Genomic DNA, 23,374 nt, shown 5'->3' with positions numbered 1-23,374 from the left:
GTGCCTGCGGGTGCCACAAGTCCAGGATGGTGGTGGGACAGGTGTGGTGCTACCCTCGTGTGTGTGTGGGGGGGAGGGGGGATCTGGCTGCGGAGGAAAAGAGGAAGAGACAATCATGCACGTGTGCACCCGTTGTCCAAGGCCATGCCGTCACTGTACGGGGCCCTCCTTCGGACAGCAGACTCTCAGAGGTTTTACACGTGACAGGGTCATGTGCGAGTTGGGCAGCAGCCTGAGCATCACAGGGGCCCCATAGTGGCAATGGGAGCAGCTGGCCCCCACACTGCCAACCCGTCCATGTGTAGTGACCCCTCAAAGCACTCACCTGATGTTCCCTCCCCCATGTCCAAGGATGCCTGGGAGGCCTCTGGGGTCAGGAGGATCGGCTCCTGGGAGAGGGTCGCTGCTCTTCTCCTCCTCCTGGTGCAGCTCTCCTGTCCCTCCTTCCTGCTTGTCCTTCCTCAGGGTTTGGTCCACAATATGGTGGGGTAACCCAGTGGGGCCTGGGCTTCCCCACTGCCCAGAATCTGCTCCAGGTCCGCATAATACGGGCAGCTGTGTGGGGCTGCCCCGGAGCGGGAGCTCTGGTCTCGGGCCTTGGCATACCCCTGCCGCAGTTCTTGCACCTTGGCCCTCACTTGGTCCAGGATGCAGGGGTGATGGCCTGGCCCTGGCCCCTGCACTCATTTATGTCTGCATTCCTGCAGCATGACTGCAGGGATTCCTCCTGAGACCAGAGCGCCAGGAGGTTTTTTATTTCAGGCCCTGACCAGGCTGGTGCCCGCCTTTTCGAGCTCTCGGGTGGGTCCTCTTCACTGTCCTGAGAAGGGCCGGGAGGGGAGGGGGCCTTGGGGCACCTTTTCCTGATGCATACATTCCTCACTCACACAAACAGCCTTTTACAGAGACCTTCAAAGGCACACAAACAGCAGTTTTATACGGAGGAAAAGCAAAAAGCATTGTAAATTAAACCTTCTACATCTTGTAATCAAAACGGCTCACGTTGAGGCCTGGGCCTTCAACATTCCTCTAATCTCATTAAGATTGACACAACACAGAGGGTTGCCAGGTGTCCAGTTTTTAACCAAACAGTCCAGTATTCGAGCTTTCTGTTCGGGGGAAAAAATTGAGAAACTATAATTGAGTAAATAGAACTGTCCAGTATGTTCTCAATCAGATGTAAAGTAGATTGTGATGGGATGTCGAGTGTGTCCAGTATTTTTGTTGAAACCGTCTGGCAACCCTAACACCACAAGATCCTGTTTTACTCACTAAACCAGGGGTTCTCAAACTTTGTGATACCACAAGCCCCTAGAATGCTTAATGAATTTGTGTGACCCCCCCACCTTCACTGCTCCAGAGTTGTTAAGAAAAAAAAAAAAGGGAGGGGGTAGGAGCCAAAGTTGTTCATCAAAAGTTGCACCACTTTGTCTAGTTTGGGACTGCACACTAACCGCTCCACACTCCCTCGCCCCTGCCAGACGGGGCAGGGAAAAGTTAACCGGACAGAGCCCAGAAATGCCGGGGAGACACAAATGCAAAAACAGCCATGGATCCAGCTGTGACCCCCCCCCCCCCCCCGTAAGTTGCTTGCAACCCCCCCAGGGTTCGCAACCCACAGCTTGAGAAACGCTGCACTAAACCTTAAAGCAAAGAAATGTCTGACATTTAACAATTAATTCCTGCATTATTAAACCTAAAATGCAAATATACTAAACATCACTCCTACACGTTCCTATGCTCCTGGCTAGAGCCAGGCCTGCAGGTGGTGTTCAGAGCACAGAGTAGAGCAGGTGAGCAGAGCAAGCTGGGAGCAGGGGCTGAGTGGGTCTAAATCCCTTCCTCTTCCTGAGAGGAACCAGACAGCTGATTCACTTGAGGTATTTCAATGAGAAGTCCTGTAGCACCTTATAGTCTAACAGATTTATTGCAGCATAAGCTTTCATGGGCAGAGTCCCACTTGGTCAGATGCATGTAGTGGAAATTCCAGAGGCAGGTATAAATATACAGGCATGAGAAAGGAGTTCTGATCAAGAGTAAGGTTAAAGATAATGAGGTCAGTTCAGTTGGAGAGGAGGAGGCCCCCTTCTAGCAGCTGATAGAGGTGTGAACACCAAGGAAGGAGAAACTGCTTTTGTAGTTGGCTAGCCATTCACAGTCTTTATTTAATCTTATTTAATCCTAAACGGATACTGTCAAATTTGCCGATGAATTGTTTCTCTGCAGTTCTTCTTTCACGTTTGTTGTTAAAGTTTTGTTGCAGGATGGCTACTTTTAAGTCTGCTACTGTGTGTCCAGGGAGATTGAAGTGTTCTCCTATAGGTTTTTGTGTATTGCCACTCCTGATGTCCGATTTGTGTCCGCTTATTCTTTTACATAGGGACAGTCCAGTTTGGCCGATGTACATGGCAGAGGGGCATTGCTGGCACATGATGGCGTATATGACATTGGTAGATGTGCAGGTGGATGAGCTTGTGATGGTGTAGCTGATGTGGTTAGGTCCTGTGATGGTGTCGCTGGTGTAGATATGTGGGCAGAGTTGGCACTGAGGTTTGTTGCAGGGATTGGTTCCTGAGTTAGAGTTACTGCGGTGCAGTGTATAGTTGCTGGTGAGAATTTGCTTCAGGTTGGCAGGTTGCCTGTGGTCAAGGACTGGCCTGCCTCCCGAAGTGTGCGAGAGTGAGAGATCATTGTCCGGGATGGGTTGTAGATCACTGTTGATGTGTTGGAGAGGTTTTACCTGGGGACTGTAGGTGATGGCCAATGGCGTTCTGTTATTTTCTTCATTGAGTCTGTCTTGTAGCAGGAGGCTTCTCAGTACACGTCTGGTTCTGTCAATCTGTTCCCTCACTTCCTCGGGTGCATACTTGTAGGGGTCTTGTAGATCTTGTAGGGGTTTGTCTTTGCCTGAGGGGCTGGAGCAAATGCGGTTGTACCTTAGTGCTGGGCTGTCGACAATGGATCTTGTGTTGAAGTATTTCAGTCCGTCCCACATGTTGCCCTCGGGCAGAAACTTGTACAGTTTCTCGTACTTGTTGTTCAGAAGTCCCTTGGCCTCCGCCTCCGGGGTCTCGTCTGGAAGAAGGACACGGTGACGTCAGAGCACCGCAGCCCTCCCTCGGGAGCCGTGTCCCAGCTGAGCAGTGAGCAGGGTTGCGCCGTTCCAGGGAGCTCTAGGAAATGGCCGCGGCTGGTGAGCCCTCTGAGTCAGTGCCCCGATATGGGGGCAGGGGGCTATTTTGGAGGACAGCGAAGAGGGAAACCGGGTGTTATCTGTGGCCAAGGGCCAGCAGGGGCCATGCCCCGCTCACTCCTGCTTCAAGTGCCCCAGGGCAGCCCCATGACTATGGGCTGGTGCCACCCAGCACCCTCGCCCTGGGGAGGGAAAGCAGATTTTGTCCCCACCCGTGCAGCCCAGCCTTGCCCACTCCCACAAGCCCAGGGTTTTCCTGGCCCATTCTGCCCACTCCCGAAAGCCCAGGGCATTCCCGGCCCATCCTGGGCGTCGCTATGCAGTGTGGGCAAGCACAGGCAGGTTCTTGTACTTACAGATTCTCATGGACTCTTGGTCACGCGACGGGCGTGTCCCAGGTCTGTCCGCCATCCTCTTCTTCTTGGCAAGCGATTCGCAGGTATCTTCCTCTGGCTCACCTTGACAGATGAAAGGGGCCGCCTCATTAGCGCACTTACACCCGAGATGGGCACCAGCCCCAAGTCTCACTAACAAATAACCTGGGATTCACTTCAGGCGGCAACAGGAGATGCTGAGCCACATGTGGGTGTCAATCCACAACTGTCATGTGAACGACAATTCTGCCCAGCAGCTGAGACTGCGCTAGGCGCTGTACACATGCGAAAACCTGGCCTCAGTTTATTCATGCGTTTGCCTCAGACAGACTACAGTTATATAATCATAGACTCATAGAGCATTAGAACTGGAAGGGACCTCGTGAGGCCATCAAGTCCAGTTCCCTGCCCTCATGGCAGGGCCAAGCACCATCTAGATGATCCCCGACAGATGTCTGTCCAATCTGCTCATAAATATCTCCAGAGATGGAGATTCCACAACCTCCCCAGGCAATTTAGTCCAGTGTTTCACCACCCTGACAGGTAGGAACTTTTTCCTAATGTCCAACCTAAACCTCCCTTGCTGCAGTTTAAGCCCCTTGCTCCTTTGCTCCTTGTCATGTCCTCAGAAGCCAACAAAAACAATTTTTCTTCCTCCTCAGTCTGACACCCTCTTAACTACTTGAAATCCGCTGTCATGTCCCTTCTCCATCTTCTCTTTTCTAAACTAAACAACCCTGATTCTTTCAGTGTTCCCTCATAGCACATGTTTTCTAGACATTTCTGTTGCTCTTCTCTGGACCCTCTCCAATTTCTCCACATTTTTCCTGAAATGTGGTGCCCAGTACTGGACCCAACACTCCAACTGATGCTCGTGTCTTGCTCATAACACTCCCGTCAATGCTGTTAAGGGAAAAATCCTAAGTAGTTAAATGTTTGGTTTGCAATGTTTGATAGTACAGGCCATCTCTGTTAAAATCAAAATGGAGGAACTGTAAAACAAAATGAAAGATGAGTCACATGCCCTGGGTCTGTCAGATCCGCATTTTCCCGCCTTTGGCAGAAAAGAGGTAAACAAGTTCCAGTTTAAACTGGATTTACCTCAGAAGTACATCGCACAGGGTCTCCTTAGCAGGAGTGGACGCTGCAGGGTCTCCCTAGCAGGGGCTGGCGCTGCAGGGTCTCCCTAGCAGGGGTCTCGGCATGGAAGGAGGGACAGCCCGGCGACCATAAAAGGCCAATAGCCAGACAGTTCGGGGCTGCCCATCGCAGCGGAGAGGATGAGCGGGGTTTTCATTACAGATCATCGGGCTCCAGAAGAAGACAGCTGCTTCAGTCATACAGGAGACTCCACTGAAGACCAGCGCCAGCCACCCTGACCGCTCCTTACCGTCGGCACAGAAGATGACTTCGAGGGCTTTTCCCATGGCTCTTCTCGCAAAGTTCTCGTGGATCTGTGAGATTTGAGGTCCTGAGCGATGATCTGGGAATGATCAAGAAGGCGGCTATAAACTTTTCTTAGTTTACTGACCATGCCAATTGGACTCAGCCCAAATTTTGCTTTTCCTTGTGGGTTCTGGGCGATGGATTACTGTACCCTCTATTGTTTGTTGTTAACTGTACCCTCTATTGTTTGTTGTTATTTGAATGCCCCCTGAATCCCCTATTTTGTAAATTTACCCTTAACACATCGGTCATTTGTTTGGTTCACCTAACCCGGGTCCTTTGATTAATTAAAACACGTCACCAGACGATAGACGCTGGCTGTCCCAGGACTCAAACAGAGGGTCTAGTATTGTTAGAGGACCTCTCTGCAGCCTTATCATTTCTCCCAATGCTGGAGTGGGGAGCCCAGAGCCTCGAGGGCCAGATCCAGGCAAATGTGGGGTCACATCCAGCCCCTGAGCTGAGGTTCCCCACCCCTGAAGTAAATCTTCCCCGACAGGCGTTTCAGAACCTGTTCTTCCAAACCTCCGCAGCCTCCCTGGGACACCGATTCCAGAGCGTCTCTGCCCTGACCGGGGAGAGCTTTCTGGTTACCCGTTTACTTCTAGCCCTGCCCTCAGGGCACCGGGCGGACGACTCAATACTGAGACCCTGGGCCAGTTCTCCAGCTGGTGTGAATCACTGCATAAGGCCTGGCCATTTGGGGAGGCTAGCCCCCCCAGCCCCTCCCCTTTTGCCCCCCACCTCTCCCTCCAATTCTCTCCCCCCCCCCCCCCAGCAGCCTAAAGCATGCCCTCCCCTGGTCCCTGGCTCCAGCACTGCTCACTCAGGGGCAAAGGGGCATGGCCCTAGACCCAGTGCGCTGCAGCCTCAGCACCCCAATTCCTGGGGGCAGGTTCCAGTGCTGGGTGGGGAGCAGTGGGCAGGCAGCACAGCCCAGCCCCCGCCACACTGAGTCTCTGTGGGAGCTCCCCCCCCCCCATGCCTAGGCTCCCCTCCACCCATGGCGGGTCCCTCGCTAAGGCTTTGTGGGTTCCTTTCCCAGGGCAGGTGAGGTGGGAGGGGCTGAGGAGGAGTTGGGATCCTAGAACTGACAGGGCCTCTGGCCAATCAGAGAGCTCTAGACCAGGGCCAATAGGAAGTAGCCAGCACCTCCCATCAGGTAGACTGATCAGGCAGCCGGCCAATCAGAGAGCCCACGTCCTGGCATGGTGGCGAAGGAGACAGCGAGAGCGACCCCAGGGGGCGGAGAGGAGACGTGGGGGAGGCTGGAGGGAGCTGCCCCAGGGCTTGTGCACACGTGCACCGGAGCCGGCAGCCAGGGGGCGGTATCCTTGGGATACAGCCCCAGGGGGCCCACTGGAGGGGAGTGAACCAGAGCCAGGAGGAGCAGCACAAGACACCCTGTAGGGAACCAGGGGCAGTAACAGAGGGGGCACAAAAGGGAGGAGCAGCAGCAGGGGGGGGGGGGAATTGTTGGAGCTCAGACACTGCCCCCACCCTCCAACCCCCGTACTTCCATGAGGACAGCCATGACTAGCCCTGGCTTGGGCAGTTCCTGACAGCCCCTGAGTCCAGGAGAAGAGCATGAGAGCGGCCGGACAGAGTCAGACCAAAGGTCCATCCAGCCCAGGGTCCTGTCTGCCCACAGTGGCCAATGCCAGGTGCCCCAGAGGGAGAGAACAGAACAGGGAATCATCCAGTGATCCCTCCCCTGTCACCCATTCCCAGCCTCTGCCAAACAGAGTCTAGAGACATGATTCCTGCCCATCCTGGCCTATCAGTCTTGATGGACCCAACCTCCATGGATTTATTTAGCTCTTTTTTGAACCCTACTAAAGTGCTGGCCTTCACCACGTCCTCTGGCAGGGAGCCTGACAAGTTGGCCATGTGCCGTGTGAAGAAAATCTTCCTTGTGTTTGTTTTACACCTGCTGCCTATTCATTTCACTGGGTGACCCTCGCTCTTGTGTTATGGCAGCAAGTCCTGTGGGGCGACTGCAGCCAGGGCTGTCCTCACGCCCCCCCACCCCCTTTCTGCACCTATCGACCTCCCTCCCTCATGGGAGAGACTATTACAAAACAAAACAAGAGTCCAGCATCCTTTAAACATGTGTTACACCCTGGGTAAATAGTACAGTGCGTGTGTTCACTTGGGTGTAAGGAATGCTTCAGTACATTTAAAAAACCCTCAGTTCCTTAGTAACCTGCTAACAAGCTTCCTCCCATATTTACATGCAAATATGCTTCACCAAGCCCAGAGGCGCTAGGTCTATGAAACTCACCTTTTTCAGGAAGCTAAGTGTGGCTTACTAGACAGGGTGTTTTTCTGTGAGCCCTCTTTTTAGTTATTTAAGGCTAAAGCTATGACCCCTAGGGTTATCATAGAATCATAGAATAATAGGACTGGAAGGGACCTCGAGAGGTCATCGAGTCCAGCCCCCCGCCCTCAAGGCAGGATCAAGCTCCGTCTACACCATCCCTGACAGATGTCTATCTAACCTGTTTTTAAATATCTCCAGAGAGGGAGATTCCACCACCTCCCTTGGCAATTTATTCCAATGTTTGACCACCCTGACAGTTAGGAATTTTTTCCTAATGTCCAATCTAAACCTCCCCTGCTGCACTTTAAGCCCATTACTCCTTGTCCTGTCCGCAGAAACCAAGAGGAACAAATTTTCTCCTTCCTCCTTGTGACACCCTTTTAGATATTTGAAAACCGCTATCATGTCCCCCCTTAATCTTCTTTTTTCCAAACTAAACAAGCCCAGTTCATGAAGCCTGGCTTCATAGGTCATGTTCTCTAAACCTTAATCATTCTTGTCACTCTTCTCTGCACCCTTTCCAATTTCTCCACATCTTTCTTGAAATGTGGCGCCCAGAACTGGACACAGTACTCCAGCTGAGGCCTAACTAGTGCAGAGTAGAGCGGCAGAATGACTTCACGAGTTTTGCTTACAACACACCTGTTGATACAACCTAGAATCATATTTGCTTTTTTTGCAATAGCATCACACTGTTGACTCATATTCAACTTGTGGTCCACTATGACCCCTAGATCCCTTTCCGCCATGCTCCTTCCTAGACAGTCGCTTCCCATCTTGTATGTATGGAACTGATTGTTCCTTCCTAAGTGGAGCACTTTGCATTTCTCTTTATTAAACCTCATCCTGTTTACCTCTGACCATTTCTCTAACTTGCTAAGGTCATTTTGAATTATGTCCCTATCCTCCAAAGAAGTTGCAACCCCACCCAGTTTGGTATCATCTGCAAACTTAATAAGCGTACTCTCTATCCCAATATCTACATCATTGATGAAGATATTGAACAGTACGGGTCCCAAAACAGACCCTTGAGGAACTCCACTTGTTATCCCTTTCCAGCAGGATTTAGAACCGTTAACTATTGGGAATCTATATTGTTAACTATTGGGAATCTATCCTATAATTGGGTATGAGCACGCCACCTCTCAGATGGATCTGATCTATGTAAGGCCCGGTCTACACAGCTGGAGGAAATTGATGCAAGATGCACAACCCCAGGTAGGGGAATGGTGTAGCTAATGTCGATGCACCTTGCATGGATTTTCTGAGGCACCCCCACATCGGGAAGTCAACTGGAGAAACTCTGTCATCGACTTCCCTTAGCATGAGGAGCACTGCAGTCGACAGGGGAGCCCTCAGCGTTTGATTTAGTGGGTCTTTACTAGACCCACTGAATGGAACTCCAGAAGATCAGTCGCCGGAGCGTCGGTCCTCCGGTAAGTGGAGGCGTGGCCTGAGAGGAGCAGCCGGGGAGGAGGCACTGTGAGGAGAGGGCCAGGCGCTCTGGAAATGCCTCTGCCCTTGTCTCCAGGGAAGTCGCTCACAAGGAAAGGTAATCGGCAGGCAGCCCTAATCCCAGAGCGTTCTGAATAGCCTGTAGGAGAGGCCCTATTGGAGTAGCCTCACAAGGTAGATCCTGGGGAGGGAAGACACTGGGAGTTCCTAGTGCCCCACAGGTGGGAAATCTCACCCAGCCTCAGCACTTCATTGTAGCCAAAAGGCGAGCGGGAGTAAGGAATCATTTTTGCATTCGCAGCCGATTCAGCAAACCCAGCGGCCCTGGGGCTGTGAACAGCCAGCTCGCCTTGGAGCCGACTCAGCCTGCTCCCCCGGTGAATGCAGAGGTGGAGAGAGACGTGTTACTGCTGGTCCCACTACGGCAAGAGCCCGTTTCACTCTGCTCTGACCCCAATCCCAAGGGCGCGTCGCGTGGCACCATCTGGGGAGCTCTCCCTGCGCACGCCACGGGGCTCATGGTCAGAGTACAGTTGTGGGGCATCTCCTCTTACCTGGGCACTCCGGCCGGGCGCTCGCCATGCTCGCTCACCCGCTCCAAAGTTACAAGCGAGTTCCCGCTGGCGCTGGGTCGTCGGGGCTCTTCCAAAGCAGGGCGGAGTCAGAGCCCAGGGCTGGGAATGACCCTGCAAGGTGCAATGATCACCGCAGCTGCCTGAGGGGGAGAAGGAAGTCAGGCTGCCTTGTGTGACTAACCCGCTGTGTCCGTATCGCCTGCACCCTTAGCTTGTGCCCTTTACACCCTCCACCGCTCCACGGAGGTTTTGGTTTTCTTACGTGGGAGGCTCAGACCGTGTCTACACCAACCCCAGCCGGCAGTGAAACCACCCCACTGCAACCCTCCATGCAGACACCTAAACCTGACATTTGCAGGGTGCAGCTGACCTGCTGCTGGGAAGGAGGCTGTCTGAATCCTCCATGAAGGGATTCGGGGCGAAAGTGAATGGAGAGCGCTCCACACTTGCCTAGACAAACATGGGCTGAAGGGTACCCGTGAAAATCGTGGCTTAGGAGGACTTTCACCTTTTACACAAGTGTTCTGCCCAGGGGCAGCTACCCCAACAGCTGAAATCAGGGCACACTCCTAACACAGACAAAGTGGTCTCAGTGAATTCTTGTGGCAATGCGTTCCCCAGTCAAATCTGTACTGCAGACAATGCTATTTTATGTCACCAGTGTTTTTAAAATTGCTGGTACTTTTAAAAGAGTCTGTAACCAGCGGTAATGCTGTTAATACTTGGTAACAGACCAGGCACCTCACTCACATGCCAGGTACAAGAACCTGACACACTAGTAGAATCCCAGAACACTAGGACTGGAAGGGCCCTCAAGAGCCATCGAGTCCAGTCCCCTGCCCTCAAGGCAGGACCAAGCACTGTCTAGAGCAGGGTTTCCCAACCTATGGGTCGGGACCCAAATATGGGTCGCCATTACATTTCAGAAGGGTCACCAAGTGTCTTCACAGGTGGCACTGGCTTCCCTCCTCCCCCGTTTTTGAATTGCCCTGGGTCACCAAGTCTTCCTGAATTGTCAAAATGGGTCCCCATCTGGAAAAGCTAGGAACCGCTGGTCTAGACCATCCCTGCCAGGTCTGTCCAACCTACTCCAGGAATGGAGATCCCATAGTCTTCCCTAGGCAACGTATTCCAGTGTTTAACCATCCTGACAGGTAGGAAGTTTTTCGTAATGTTGAACATAAGACTCCCTTGCTGCAGTTTAAGCCCATTGCTTCTTGCCCTATCATAGAATCCTAGAACTGGAAGGGCCCTTGAGAGTCAGCACTTTCTAGACCATCCCTGGCAGTTGTCTAGCTAACCTATCCTCAGAGGTCAAGAAGAACCCAGCAGCCCAGCAACCTGGAAGCACCGCCTTTACTTCTGCCAAGAAGTACCTGTCGTAGTGGCAGAAGTAAAGGTGGTTTAACTCGTGCCCAAGGAGAGCAGAAACAAAAGAAAGGCAGCAACACTTAAGACTGAAAACAGAAAAGGGAAAAAAGCATCAAATATCAGAACTGATAGTATGAGAAATTAGTATTCAGAGGGGAGACCGTCTGACCCTAATTCAAGCAGGCGTTCTTGTATTAAACCCAAAAGCCAAACCATGCGGCAAAGAGCCCTCACACGTATAACCCTTTGTGTACCCGTTAACCATCAAACAACGTCATTGCCAATTCCTGATGGCACCAATGGGAGGCAGGTCTCCCTCAGTTCCAGTGTGAACCCAGAAACTGACCACCTCCTTTCTCCCCAAAGCCTTTCCCCCTCCTGCTTGCAGGCCAGGCAATGTGAGACCCCCTGTAGGGAGCAGGGGACAGTCACAGAGTGAACAGGAACAGACAGATTCAATCAGCTGCCTCAGAGGAAAGTACAAACCCCCACAGAGGGTGCAGGTGGGCAACTCTCTTTAGCACAAGCCTTAAGAACTGGCTGGTTTTAAACTCCACGTAAATAAGAACATCAGCGCGGCCAGACGGAGTCAGACCCAAGGTCCATCCAGCCCAAGGTCCCATCTGCCCACAGTGGCCAATGCCAGGGGCCCCAAAGGGAACAAACGCATCTTGCTAAGAATTGGTCTCAGTGACTTCTTGTGGCAATCATAGAATCATAGAATAATAGGACTGGAAGGGACCTCGAGAGGTCATCGAGTCCAGCCCCCGCCCTCAAGGCAGGACCAAGCTCCACCTACACCATCCCTGACAGATGTCTATCTAACCTGTTCTTAAATATCTCCAGAGAGGGAGATTCCACCACCTCCCTTGGCAATTTATTCCAATATTTGACCACCCTGACAGTTAGGAATTTTTTCCTAATGTCCAATCTAAACCTCCCCTGCTGCACTTTAAGCCCATTACTCCTTGTCCTGTCCTCAGAAACCAAGAGGAACAAATTTTCTCCTTCCTCCTTGTGACACCCTTTTAGATATTTGAAAACCGCTCTCATGTCCCCCCTTAATCTTCTTTTTTCCAAACTAATGAGTTCCCCAGTCAAATCTGTACTGCAGACAATGCTATTTTATGTCACCGGTGTTTTTAAAATTGCTGCCTTGCAGATTCCTGGATTGTGCCCTTGTTCTTGTGTTATGAGACAGGCTGACCGGGCATCTTTGCTCTGACTTCATGGACAAGACGTTATTTGATAGACTTGTATCATGCCTCCTCTTACTCATCTCTGCGAAGGCCAAGGTGACACCATTCATGATTCACTGCTCTGTGGAAGCAAGACCTGACATAATCCACTTAACGCACAAGAGGCAAGATAGTTACCCCAAAAATGAAAGTTGGCAAACATCGTGGAAAACCAAAACTCGCAGATCATTAGTTTTCTGGCCTGACGCATGCAGAGTAAACCCAGACAGGACTTATAGACGTATGCTGGAAATGTGCCATAAAAATGTATCTGAACCAGGCGTAACAGGGAGAGCTCAGAACGTGGTTTTATGCAGATAAAGAGGCCAACCCCTCAAACTACACGTGGGTTATTTGTTTGCATCCTGAGCTAGAGGAAGAGCAATCACCAGTTTGGGAGAACACAGCATGGCGCCTACATCAGAGAGCAGGGAGAAAAGAAACGCTCTCTGGGTTTGCTGTTCAAACAACACCTCTGGAAGGTTTCCTGGGCCATACAAAGGAAGGGAGAGAGTCCCACAGGTATCGCTTGCTGGGCAGGTGTCAGAGGCCGCGGCTCTAGCACACGTAAGAAAAGAAGGTTGAAAGCTCAGAACGGAACGGAAGCGAGGAACCTGCTTAGGCAAAGGGAGACGGTGAGTTAGGTTTAGTATTAGAGGCAGATTTCTACTTGGTCTGTTTGTGACCATTTCTATCTTCGTCTCTTACCCAGGGCCGGCTCTAGGCACCAGCAAATCAGGCAGGTGCTTGGGGCGGCACTCTGCCAGGGGCAGCATTTCAGGTAAGCAGCCGGTACCGCACCAGCTCCGCCCCACCGATTTAAAGGGCCGCAGCCGGGAAACACTGCGGCTGTGCACAGCCAGCTGGCAGCACCAATGTGCCCCAGAGCCTGCTGGCCATCCCCGTCTCCTTTCCGTCCTGCTCCTCCTCTCCCCCGGCAACACCTAGCCCTGCCCCCCCGATTTAAAGGGCCACAGCCCACAGCCCAATGCACCCCTGAGCCTGCTGGCCACCCCTGTCTCCTCCCCTGCTCCGCTCCTCCCCTCCCCTGGCAACACCTAGCCCCGCCCTATCCCCCCCCACCTCCCTACCAATTTAAAGGGCCGTGGGAGATGCTGCAGCTGCGCAGGCAGCACTGGCACCATGTGCACCTGGCTCCAGAGCCTGCTGGCTGCCCATCTCCTAGTCCTGAGTCCTGCTCCTCCCCGGCGGCCTCTACCTCCTCCAAGAGCCTCTCCACTCCAAGCCATCAGCCACCCCTCCGCCTACATCATATGGAAATCCCAGGTAAGATGCCCCCTTTCCGCCTAGGGTTGCCATGTGTCCGGTATTTTCGCTTCCTGTCCAGTAAAAAAACCCAACAACAACAAAACCAAACAGAAAATACCAGACACCTGGCAAACCTACAAACACTCAGCCCACTGGCCCAGCCCCCATCCTCTCCCCCCAAGCCCCAGCTCCCAACAGCCTCAGCCCCACAGACCCTTTGAAGTCTGTTCCTAGTATATTTCTCTTGTTCATGTTTGTAACACACACACACACACACACACACACACAGAATATTAACTGTTCTACACTCTTCAAAGAACCACACATGCTGTTTCATAGATATTTCTTTAAAGAATTAAACTTTGTTGATCTGGGTAAACTTTTGTGTTTGATGTCTCAAGGCAATCTTCATTTCATATATAGTTGTATTGGGCACATACAACTCTCCGCTCCCCCTAATAATGTGCACGTGTGCACCCACTGATCTCAGTTTATCTGATAACATAGATGTGTTAGAGCCACATAAGGAGCCACTGCATTCCAGAACAAATCTAGTTTAACAATACAACTATTTATTGATGTAGTTTAGATGTCCTATGTGCTATAGTTATCATAATTGGTTGATAAGTATATTTAAACAGAGTGGTATTGTTAGCTGATTACAATTGGTTTGAAGATTGATTAAGTATAGCCATAAACTACTTGAGTTTTAGATGTGGCACAAGTTCTCCCTTCTATTTTTGGTATTTAGTTAAGGAAAGATAAACTATGGGTATGTCTACACTAGAAAGTTAGTTCGAACTAACTTTCCTATGCGCTACACTAGCGCTTCGCTAGTTCGAATTTGAATCGAACTAGCGGAGCGCTTAGTTCGAACTAGGTAAACCTCATTTTACGAGGACTAACGCCTAGTTCGAACTAGCTAGTTCGAACTAAGGGCTGTGTAGCCCTTTAGTTCGAACTAGTGGGAGGCTAGCCCTCCCCAGGTTTCCCTGGTGGCCACTCTGGCCAACACCAGGGAAACTCTATGCCCCCCTCCCGGCCCCGGACCCCTTAAAGGGGCACGGGCTGGCTACGGTGCCCGTGCCAGGTGCAAGCCTGCCAGCACCCAGCTAGCAGACCCTGCACCTGGCACGGCACAGAGCCACCCACCCGATGCCCCCCAGCCCACCCCCTCTTGCCGGGACCAGGCTGGCGGCTCCCGGGAGCTTGCCCTGGACCGCAAGAGGCGGGCACCTTCCTGGGCTAGTGCGGACATCGTGGACCTCGTCCACGATCTCCGCACTAGGCACAGGAAAGTGGCCGGCTAGGGCAGGAGAGCTGCCAGCCTGGCCACCCAGGACCAGGTGTGCATGAAAATCAAGGGGGTCCACTGAGACCCCCGACACTGAGCCCTGAGCTTACAATGGCCGTCCTGGGTCAGACCAAAGGTCCATCTAGCCCAGTAGCCTGTCTGCCAACAGCGGCCAACCCTAGGGACCCTGGAGGGGATGGACCGAAGACAATGACCAAGCCATTTGTCTCGTGCCATCCCTCTCCAGCCTTCCACAAACTTTGGGCAGGGACACCACTCCTACCCTCTGGCTAATAGCACTCCATGGACCCAGCCTCCATGACTTGATCTCACTTCCCTTTCAACTCTGTTCTAGTTGTAGCCTTCACAGCCTCCTGCAGCAAGGAGTTCCACAGGTTAACTATTTGCTTTGTCAACAACAACAACTTTCTCTTACTAGTTTCAAGCCTGCTACCCAGTCCTTTCCTTTGGTGTCCTCTAGTCCTTCTTTATGGGAACTCAGGAAGAACTTTTCTGAATGCACCCTCTCCACCCAACCCCTGCTTTTAGAGACCTCTATCCTGTCCCCCCTCCGTCTCCTCTTTTCTAAGCTGAACAGTCCCAGTCTCTGTAGCCTCTCTTCATCTGGGACCTGTTCCCAACCCCTGATCATGTTAGTTGCCCTCCCCTCTCCCAGCCTTTCTCTTCCCCTCTCCCACCTCCTTTTCCCAGTCTCCCCCAGTTTTGTTCAATAAAGACAGAGTCAATGTTGGAAGAAACGTTATCTTTATTTTGTACATCAATAAGAAGGGGGGCTAGGGAAGGGCAAGTGGAAGGAGGTGAGGGAGGAATGGGGTACGAGCCCCCGATGGGGAGGACTGGGCTGGCTCTGCGGGCTTCTGGGGGTGGAAGCTCTCCTGCAGCCCCCCAATTACTCCCTCTCCCCAGATGGCAGCCTGCGGCAAGTGCAGCCGGGCTGATGGCCGAGTGGTGTGATGTGCCCAGTGTGGGCACTCAGGGCACTCCAAGCCAGAACTTCTTTGCAAGCGGGGCACCCCTTAGAACTGTGTGTCCGGGGTGGGGGTCGGGACCCTTTAAGCGCAGCCCTCGGCTAGCCTGAGACAGTATCTCCATGCTCTAAGTCCTCCTTTTATGCCCTGCCGGCACTGCTTCCGGCCATCATTAAGCCCTGTTCAGAGTCCACTCAATGTGGACTTACTAGTTCGAACTAGCAAAACGCTAGTTCGAACTAGTTTTTAGTTCTAGATGCGTTAGTTCGAACTAGCTTAGTTAGAATTAACTAATTCGAACTAAGTTAGTTCAAACTAGCGCTGTAGTGTAGACGTACCCTATTTGTGTTAACAGTTTTTCATGCATTCAAACCACAATTAAAAAGTAGCCTATTTCGAGAAGAACAATAAAGTAGAGATTTACGGTACATTTCCCACTCTTAAAAGAGAGCTTTGTGTGAGCTGGAAATCTTATCTCTGTCACCAAAACAAAACAAAACAAAAATTGCGAAGTGCAAACGTGTAAAAGCCAACAAAAAGGGGGGGGGGGAGGGGGAAAGCCAAAAAATGTTTTGCTTGGGGCAGCAAAAAACCTAGAGCCAGCCCTGCTCTTACCTAACCTCACTTCAAACCTCGTTCCTTTCTAGTGAAGCGACTGGTTTTACTTTTTAGCTAAACCAGCCCCCGGCCTGGACTGAAGTGTTACTGCCAGGGAAATAACAAGGCGCTGTTTCTGTCTCTTTAAAAGAGCAGCGGACTGAACTTTCATGAGAGCTCCAGAAAAGGCCCGGGCACTGCAAGGAGGCAGCTTGGGGGAAATGCGGGACTGGGGAGGTCGTGGTGCGACTGCAAGCAGTAAGTGGGTGCTGGACGCCAGGGCTGCATGCGGGGCCGTTGGTATAGGGGCTAGGAGTCACAGCACAGTCCCTCCGTACTCATGGCTCCCAGCACTGCGGGGCAGACCAGGCCACACTCCGTTAGGAGTCGCAGTTGGATCCCAGAATGTCACAGCGCACGATCCACACCCTGACGACCTCTCCTTGTGTGACCGATTGACCAGGCCCCTAAATCATTCTCAGGAATCTTTCCCAGACTCCTTTGCGAGGGGGGATCCAATCTGCCTCCTTCGACATTTCCCCGGGAACCTTGTGTTGGGCCCAAAACACTCTGTGCTCTCTGCCCCTGGGAAGATTTAAAGATCAGAAGGGAACCAGCCCATGGAAATGGACCTCACTGCTCCAAGGTTACTGACACCCTCTGATGCCAGGAGCGGCCCAAAACCGGCTGCAGCAGCTGGCACCCTCGGCAGAGCGGTGCAATCGGTGCTCCTGCCTGCACGGCCGTCAATGGCCGTGACGTCATCATCGGGCACACGGGCCAGCGGCACCCTAGGCAGCTGCCTAGGTCGCCTAGGCTGACGGGCCGCCCCTGTCTGACACCCACCCACTTAACTCGGCTAGGGGCTGGGTTTGCTCGCACACAGCAGGGTCAGGGTCTTAACAATGTTTTCATCATTAGAATCTGAAATCAGAGGGTACGTCTACACTACGTTAATTCGAGTTCACTATTTCGAATTAAGCTCATTTGAAATAACGCATCTACACACAAAACCTATTTCAAAATAGCGCATCCACACTGAGTGGACCCTGAACTGAAGTTACGGCTGGCCAGAACCAGAGCCGGCAGGGCATCAGGTTAGGACTTAGTGTGTGGTGCTGCTGCCTGAGGCTAACTGAGCTCCGTGCTTAAAGGGACCCTACCCCCACCCCGGACAGACAGTTCTCAGGGTTCCCCACTTGCTTGTCTAGCTCGATAAGGGACATCAAAGCAGACCTGTCTTGGAGTGCCCAGACTCGAGACACCACAGCACTCGGCCATATGGAACCAGAGCTGCCCCTGGGCACGCCGGTGCGTCTCATGGGGTCATTGCCATCAGCCCAGCTGCACTTGCTGCAGGCTGCCATCTGGAGGGTCCATCGGGGGGTTGTCAGGATCCAGGAGGCCCTGAGGGAGAGCGTCCACCCCAAGGAGCCCTCAGAGACACCCTGGTCCTCCCCACCGGGGAGAAAGAGGGTGGGAGAGGGGAGGGGGAAACCTGGGAGGAGGCAGCTGGAAGGGGGAAAGCAAGGGAAGAAGGGGGAGGGTAAGCTCCGGGCTGGTCTTGCCCTACCAACTTGATTTTCATGCAAACCTCCTCCTGGGTTCGCATGTGGCCTTTGGTGGCCAGGCTGGCAGCTGTCCTTCCATAGATGGCTGCATTCCTCCATCTAGTGCAGAGATCATGGATGTTGAGGGCATCCCCCCCAAACCTGAATAAGGTCCATGATCTCCACCCTGGACCAGGAAGGCGCCCGCCTACTCCAGCCCCCGTCAGGCTCCTGGAAGCTGGCAGACTGCTCCTGGGGAGCGGTGGAGGGCTGGCTGCCAGTGGCTTGCTGGCTCATGTTTTGGGGCCACTGGGCCAGAGGCCCCGGTGGCCACTGCTGGCTCTGGGCTGGCAGGCTTGGAGCTGGCACAGGCACTATGGCCAGGGTCTACCCCTTTAATGGCTCCGGGGCTGGGGGAGAGGAGAGGAAGTTTTCCTGGTTGTGCCCAGAGTGGCCACCAGGGCTCCCTGGGAAGGGCTGGAGGCCCCCTATTTCGAATCAAGTGTCTACACAGCACTTAATTCAAAACAGTTATTTCAAATTTGGTGTTACTCCTCGTAGAATGAGGTTTACCAAATTCGAATTAAGCGCTCTGCTATTTCAAATTAATTTCGAAATAGCAGTTTGCATGTATAGACGCTATTAAAGTTAATTCGAAATAACGGCTGTTATTTCGAATTAACTTTGCAGTGTAGACATACCCAAATTCTCCGACCCAACCACTCGCAGTTATTGGACTCCCGAGTCTCTTCCAGCTCTGTGCTTCTACCACTCCATCCTGGGATTCTAATTGATCTACTGCACCTGCAGAGGGGTTAGAATCCCAGGGCAGGCAGAGACCTCAGGAGTCCCCGAGTCCAGCCCCTGCCCAAATCAATCATCCCAGGCAGGGCTTTGTTCAGCTGGGACTCCCCTAGGGATGGAGATTCTTGATGACCTTCTGAGGTCTCTTCCAGTTCTATGATTCTATTCCACCTCTCCCCAGGAAACCCAGCCCAGAGCTTCCCCACTCGCCTAAGGGAATCGTTTGTCCTATTCTCCAACCTAGACCTCCCCCACTGCTGCTTGAAGAGGATCTGAAGAGGAGGGTCTAGAACTTCTTTTCACCCTTTGTCATAGCACAGAGCACAGGGCCACACAAGGTTGGAATGTCAGTTGATTTGAAACAAACAAGGACACTTCCTGTTTTCCTACCGAACACACACTGGGACCTCCATGGGGACCCCAAAAAAGGATTAAAAATCAAACAGAACAACCGGCAGTTGGGAAGGGAAAGGAGCCCTCGGGCCTCAGGGCAGGTGCGACCTCTGATGGGGTCAGGAAGAATGTGCCCTGCACACAGGTTACTTCCCAGTCTCCACTGTACCGGGGGTTGCCCCTTGCTCTGCTGCAGCGGGGGCTGGCCACGGTCACAGCTGGGAAATGGCTGGATGAACCCTGGACTCATGGCAGCTCCTAGGTTGCTGAATCAGGCCACTAAGTCCTCGTGAAAACACCGACATTTAAGGGGCCTGATTTGCAGAGGAGCCGCACGCACAGAGCTGGCATGGAACCAGGGAATGGTCACGACCAGTAAGTGACCACACGTGCTCATGGCGAACCTCTGTCAGCGCCATGAAACATCTGCACATGGACAGCAGAGAATAGCCCCAGGAGAGCCCCAGCCCATCCTGCCCGAAAGTAAACGACGCACCACATGGAGTAAAGCAGCTCACGCAGCGGCAACTCCCTCTAGGTCAGGTAACGAGCAGCTTGTCTTACCACCTAGCACTGCCGAGCGTGTGCATATTACCCCGTCAAGGCACCTGTCCCTTACGAAAGCACAGAACTCGTGTATTTCCCACACCACACTGGTGCAAACCAGGAGCGGCTTGAAAGTTTCCATCTCTTCCCAAAACAGACCGGGGTGGGGGGAGGGGGAGCACATGGGGGTAGATAGATAGATAGAATGGCAAGGGCTCCACTTACCCACCGCTGGGGCAGTCCTCTTGCTCCCAACCCCGGGTTTGGGGTTTACAGCAGGTCTCTGTGGTAGGAAGCCCGGACGCACCTCCTCCGACTCCCTCCCTGTTTCTGTTCCAGTGCTGGCATAAATCGCTCTGTAACCTTTCGCTCCCTGTCTCTCCCTCACCTCCCTTCCCTCCTCTCACTCTCTCCCTCGGCTTCCCACTGGGGAGGCGTTTAAAGGCCTTCAGCCAGCCAGCCGAGGAGTCAGCTGGCCCCAAGCTCCCTGAGCCAGCTCCCTCCCAGCTGCATCTAATTGTCCTGCAGCTGGCTGCTTCTAGTTATACCGGTTTCTCCCTCTGCAGCAGCTCCCTGGTCTGACCTTGCCCCAACAGGTAGATAAAGGGGGTGCCTGGGGATAGACAGACAGACAGACAGACCATATGAATTCATACAACCTTCTAACTCTGCCTCTGGCTGGCTGCTGCCTCCTCCTTTGTTTCCCAGAGCAGCAGAAATGAAACTTAAGGTCCCATCAGATGCTTAACACTAACACTGTCACTTCTCAGACCAGACACACCTACGTCATCAGTCAAATACCAAACATCACGCGATTGGCTTGGAAGCAGGTGAATAAAGAGGAGTCATTCTGCATTTGGGGTCTGGCGTGTCTCTGCGCCTGAGGACACACTGGGGTGGGGTTTCCCAGTCTGGTCTCTCCAAACTGGAGGTTGTGAATCAGGTTTCAAAGAAAGCCGAGGGGGCGTCTCCACAGCAGAGCCCCCGCTGGCAGAGCTGTCCCAGCCTGCCTAGTTGCATCCCACACGCACGGAGGTTTCTCTGTGGGCAGAACAGCATCACCGCCCCACACAAAGCCCCCTCAGACGTGAGGACTTTAGAGCCAGAAGGGCCCGCGAGGGCGACCTCGTCTGACCAGCTTGACAAATGCAGCAGTCGCCATGTGCCCTGGAAGTTGGAGGCGGGTTCTGGCCACTGTTTGTGGACCAGGTCTTAGTGCTGTGATTAGGTTCGTTAAGGCAAGGAACCGGTGCTGAGGAGCCGGGCTGATGCCATGACATGGGCGAGGGGTACCCCAATAACGCCCAGTTGTTGGGGTGGGGTCAGGGTGGGATTCTGTAGGTGGATTTGGGTCTTAGAAAGGCTGAAGGGAAGCGCCTGGTGTTGATAGTCTGGGCTGTCCCTGTGGCCTGCACAGGCCAGCTCTGACATCTCCTGCTGCCCACCTGAGAGCTCTGGCCCACACTCATGCCTGCTGTCATGCTCCTGAGGGTTAGCCAGCATCCTGGGGACTATGGGGTTAACCTTACCAAAGTCAGGTAGATTCAGCTGATATGAAGTAGGTAGGAATTTCAAACTGGGACAAAGGAATGTTTGCTTTCTCCCTCCTTTGTCCTGGGCAGTTTCTCTGCAGCTACTGAGGTAGTCAGACAGAACGTCCCCTCCAAGAGTAGACTCTTCACTCCGCTGTTAGCAGCGTAAAGTCAAGATAAATCCGTCAGGTTCTATTGTTTTATGGTTTGGAAAATGGGATCTGCTGTCTGTGCATTTAGAAATGGGGTTTTCTCTCTTTCGCAACTAAGTTTGGGCCCATGGTGGAATTCCCCATGAGTATATTGCTTGGTGACTTTACCATCTAGTCATTATGCTTGTAACAGGAATATTGTGGTGATAATAAAAGTTCTTTCTCTTTTATTTTTCTTAACCTGGTATTGGTTAATTTTTTTGTGTCCTGGTTTTACTTTAGGGCTGAGATTTCCCTGCTGATCTCTTCCCTGGTTTTCTTACCAGTACTTGGATGGTAGCAGCGGAGTTTTTTACCTCCAAAAGCTAGGTTGTTAAGATTTTGGGGGAAAGATTTTTACCAAAGCCTGGAAAGAGAAGGCTTTGGGGTACTTTTGTGGGCCCCCACTTCTGCATTTATCACGCAAGAGTGGGGAAGGAGCCATGATACCCATGCTCACAATGCTCACCACCGCCTGGTACACAGAGCATTGATGCTGCCACAGGCCCAATTGGCACATGGGACTGCCCCCAGGCGCTCATGCTGAGCCTGCGGCTGGGTGGGAGTCAGCCGGGGGCTGTGGCTGGCCGCTGGAGCCTTCGCAGCATCGGGAGTCACGACATTTGGGGAAAGTCGGTGCCCCCAATTGCGTGGTGCCCCATGCAGCTGCATGTTTTGCACATGGGTAGGGACGGCCCTGTTGGCAGCGAAGGATGCTCAGACGGAATCGCAGGAATCTCCTGGGGGCTGGGTGGATATTGGCATAAAGTAACATCCTGCAGGACAAAGGCTGAGAGCCAATGGCCCTTCTCCCAGGCCGGAGTACGGGTGCCAAGCTGGTGCCGTTTGCATAGGTCCAGAATGAGCCACCTGCCCTGTTTTTTTTTTATTTCTTTATTAGCGCCAAATAACAAAATAAGCTATTTTGAAATAGACACAAAATAAGATCGGCCATTTGCGTAGCACAAACGTGTATCTTATTTCTCATGTCGGTGCTTAGAAGACACACCCTGAGTCTCAACTTTTCTAAGCTGTAAGTCCCAGTCTTTTTAATCTCTCTTTGTACGGGACCCATTCCAAACCCCTCTTCATGTTTGCTGCCCTTTTCTGAAGCTTTTCCAATGCCCAGAGATCTTTTTTGAGATGAGGAGACCAAATCTATAAGCAGGATCCAAGCTGTGGGCGTCCCATGGTTTTACACAGAGGCAATAAGATATTCTCTGCCTTGTTCTCTATCCCCTTTGTAGTGATTCCTAACTTTCTGTTTGCTTTTTTGATTGCTGCTGCCCACTGCGTGGCTGTTTTCTAGTAGATTAGTAAGGCATGTTGACTTTTCCCCAGCAAATGGTTTTCACCTGTGTATCTGGCAATTCTGTTCTTTACTATAGTTTCGACTAATTTGCCTAGTACTGATGTTAGACTCACTGGTCTGTAATTGCCGGTATGACCTCTAGAGCCCTTTTAAATATCGGTGTCATGTTAGCTATCGTCCAGTCATTAGGTACAGAAGCTGATTTCAAGGATATGTTACAAACCAGTTAATAGATCTGCAATTTCCCATTTGAGTTCTTTCAGAACTCTCGGGTGAATGTCATCTGGTCCCGGTGACTTGTTCCTGTTAAGTTTATCAATTTGTTCCAAAGCCTCTTCTAATGACACCTGTTCTGGGACAATTCCTCAGATTTGTCACCTAAAAAAATGGCTCAGGTTTGGGAATCTCCCTGATATCCTTGGCTTGAAAACGGATGCAAAGAATGTGTTTCGTTTCTCTGCACTGACCTTATCGTCCTTGAGTGCTCCTTTGGCATTCGATCATCCGGTAACCCCACAGATCTTTTAGCCGGCTTCCTGCTTCTGGTGTACTTCAAAAAAAAATTGCTCTTAATTTTGCATCTTTGCTTAGCTCTTCTTCAAATTCATTTTTGGCCTTTTTTATTAAATGTTTACACTTAATTCGACAGAGTTTATGCTCCTTTCTGTTTTCCTCACTAGGGTTTAACTTCCACTTTTTAAACAATGGTTCTTTTGCTCTCTCGTGACTGGGTTGCTAAGCCACCGTGGCAGTGTTTGGTTCTCTCACAGTGTCGTTTAATGCAGGGTGCACATTGAACTTGCACCTCCATGGTGGTGTTTTTGAAAAGTTTCCAAGCAGCTTGTGAAACTGGAGGGTCGCCGGCAAATAGGCTTTCTTGCCAGACAGGTCTGGGCGTTCCCAGTCTTTGTTTCGAGGGGTG

At 52.1% G+C, this 23,374-nt stretch overlaps 1 protein-coding gene across 2 annotated transcripts; it reads right to left on the bottom strand.

Annotated features, from left to right (window-relative positions):
* Nucleotides 1-916: 916 nt before the first annotated feature.
* LOC142828105 (uncharacterized) lies at nucleotides 917-20,272 on the bottom strand. 2 transcript variants are annotated; one of them, XM_075925964.1, is made up of 5 exons: nucleotides 20,077-20,272; nucleotides 9,346-9,506; nucleotides 4,958-5,050; nucleotides 3,550-3,651; nucleotides 917-3,075 (listed from the first exon to the last, which is right to left on the bottom strand). In XM_075925964.1, the coding sequence occupies exons 2-5, from the start codon at nucleotides 9,371-9,373 to the stop codon at nucleotides 2,162-2,164; spliced, it is 1,137 nt and encodes a 378-aa protein (XP_075782079.1). In that variant the 5' UTR covers nucleotides 9,374-9,506; nucleotides 20,077-20,272; the 3' UTR covers nucleotides 917-2,161. The 2 variants fall into 2 exon arrangements, with proteins under 2 accessions (XP_075782079.1, XP_075782078.1); XM_075925963.1 differs by lacking the exon at nucleotides 20,077-20,272 and adding an exon at nucleotides 19,643-20,018.
* Nucleotides 20,273-23,374: the final 3,102 nt, after the last annotated feature.

This window comes from Pelodiscus sinensis, chromosome 3 (genome assembly GCF_049634645.1).
Source record: "Pelodiscus sinensis isolate JC-2024 chromosome 3, ASM4963464v1, whole genome shotgun sequence".
Classification (NCBI taxonomy): Eukaryota; Metazoa; Chordata; order Testudines; family Trionychidae; genus Pelodiscus; species Pelodiscus sinensis.
Note: the sequence above shows the minus strand (reverse complement) of the source record. Positions and strands in the feature narration are given on the sequence as shown.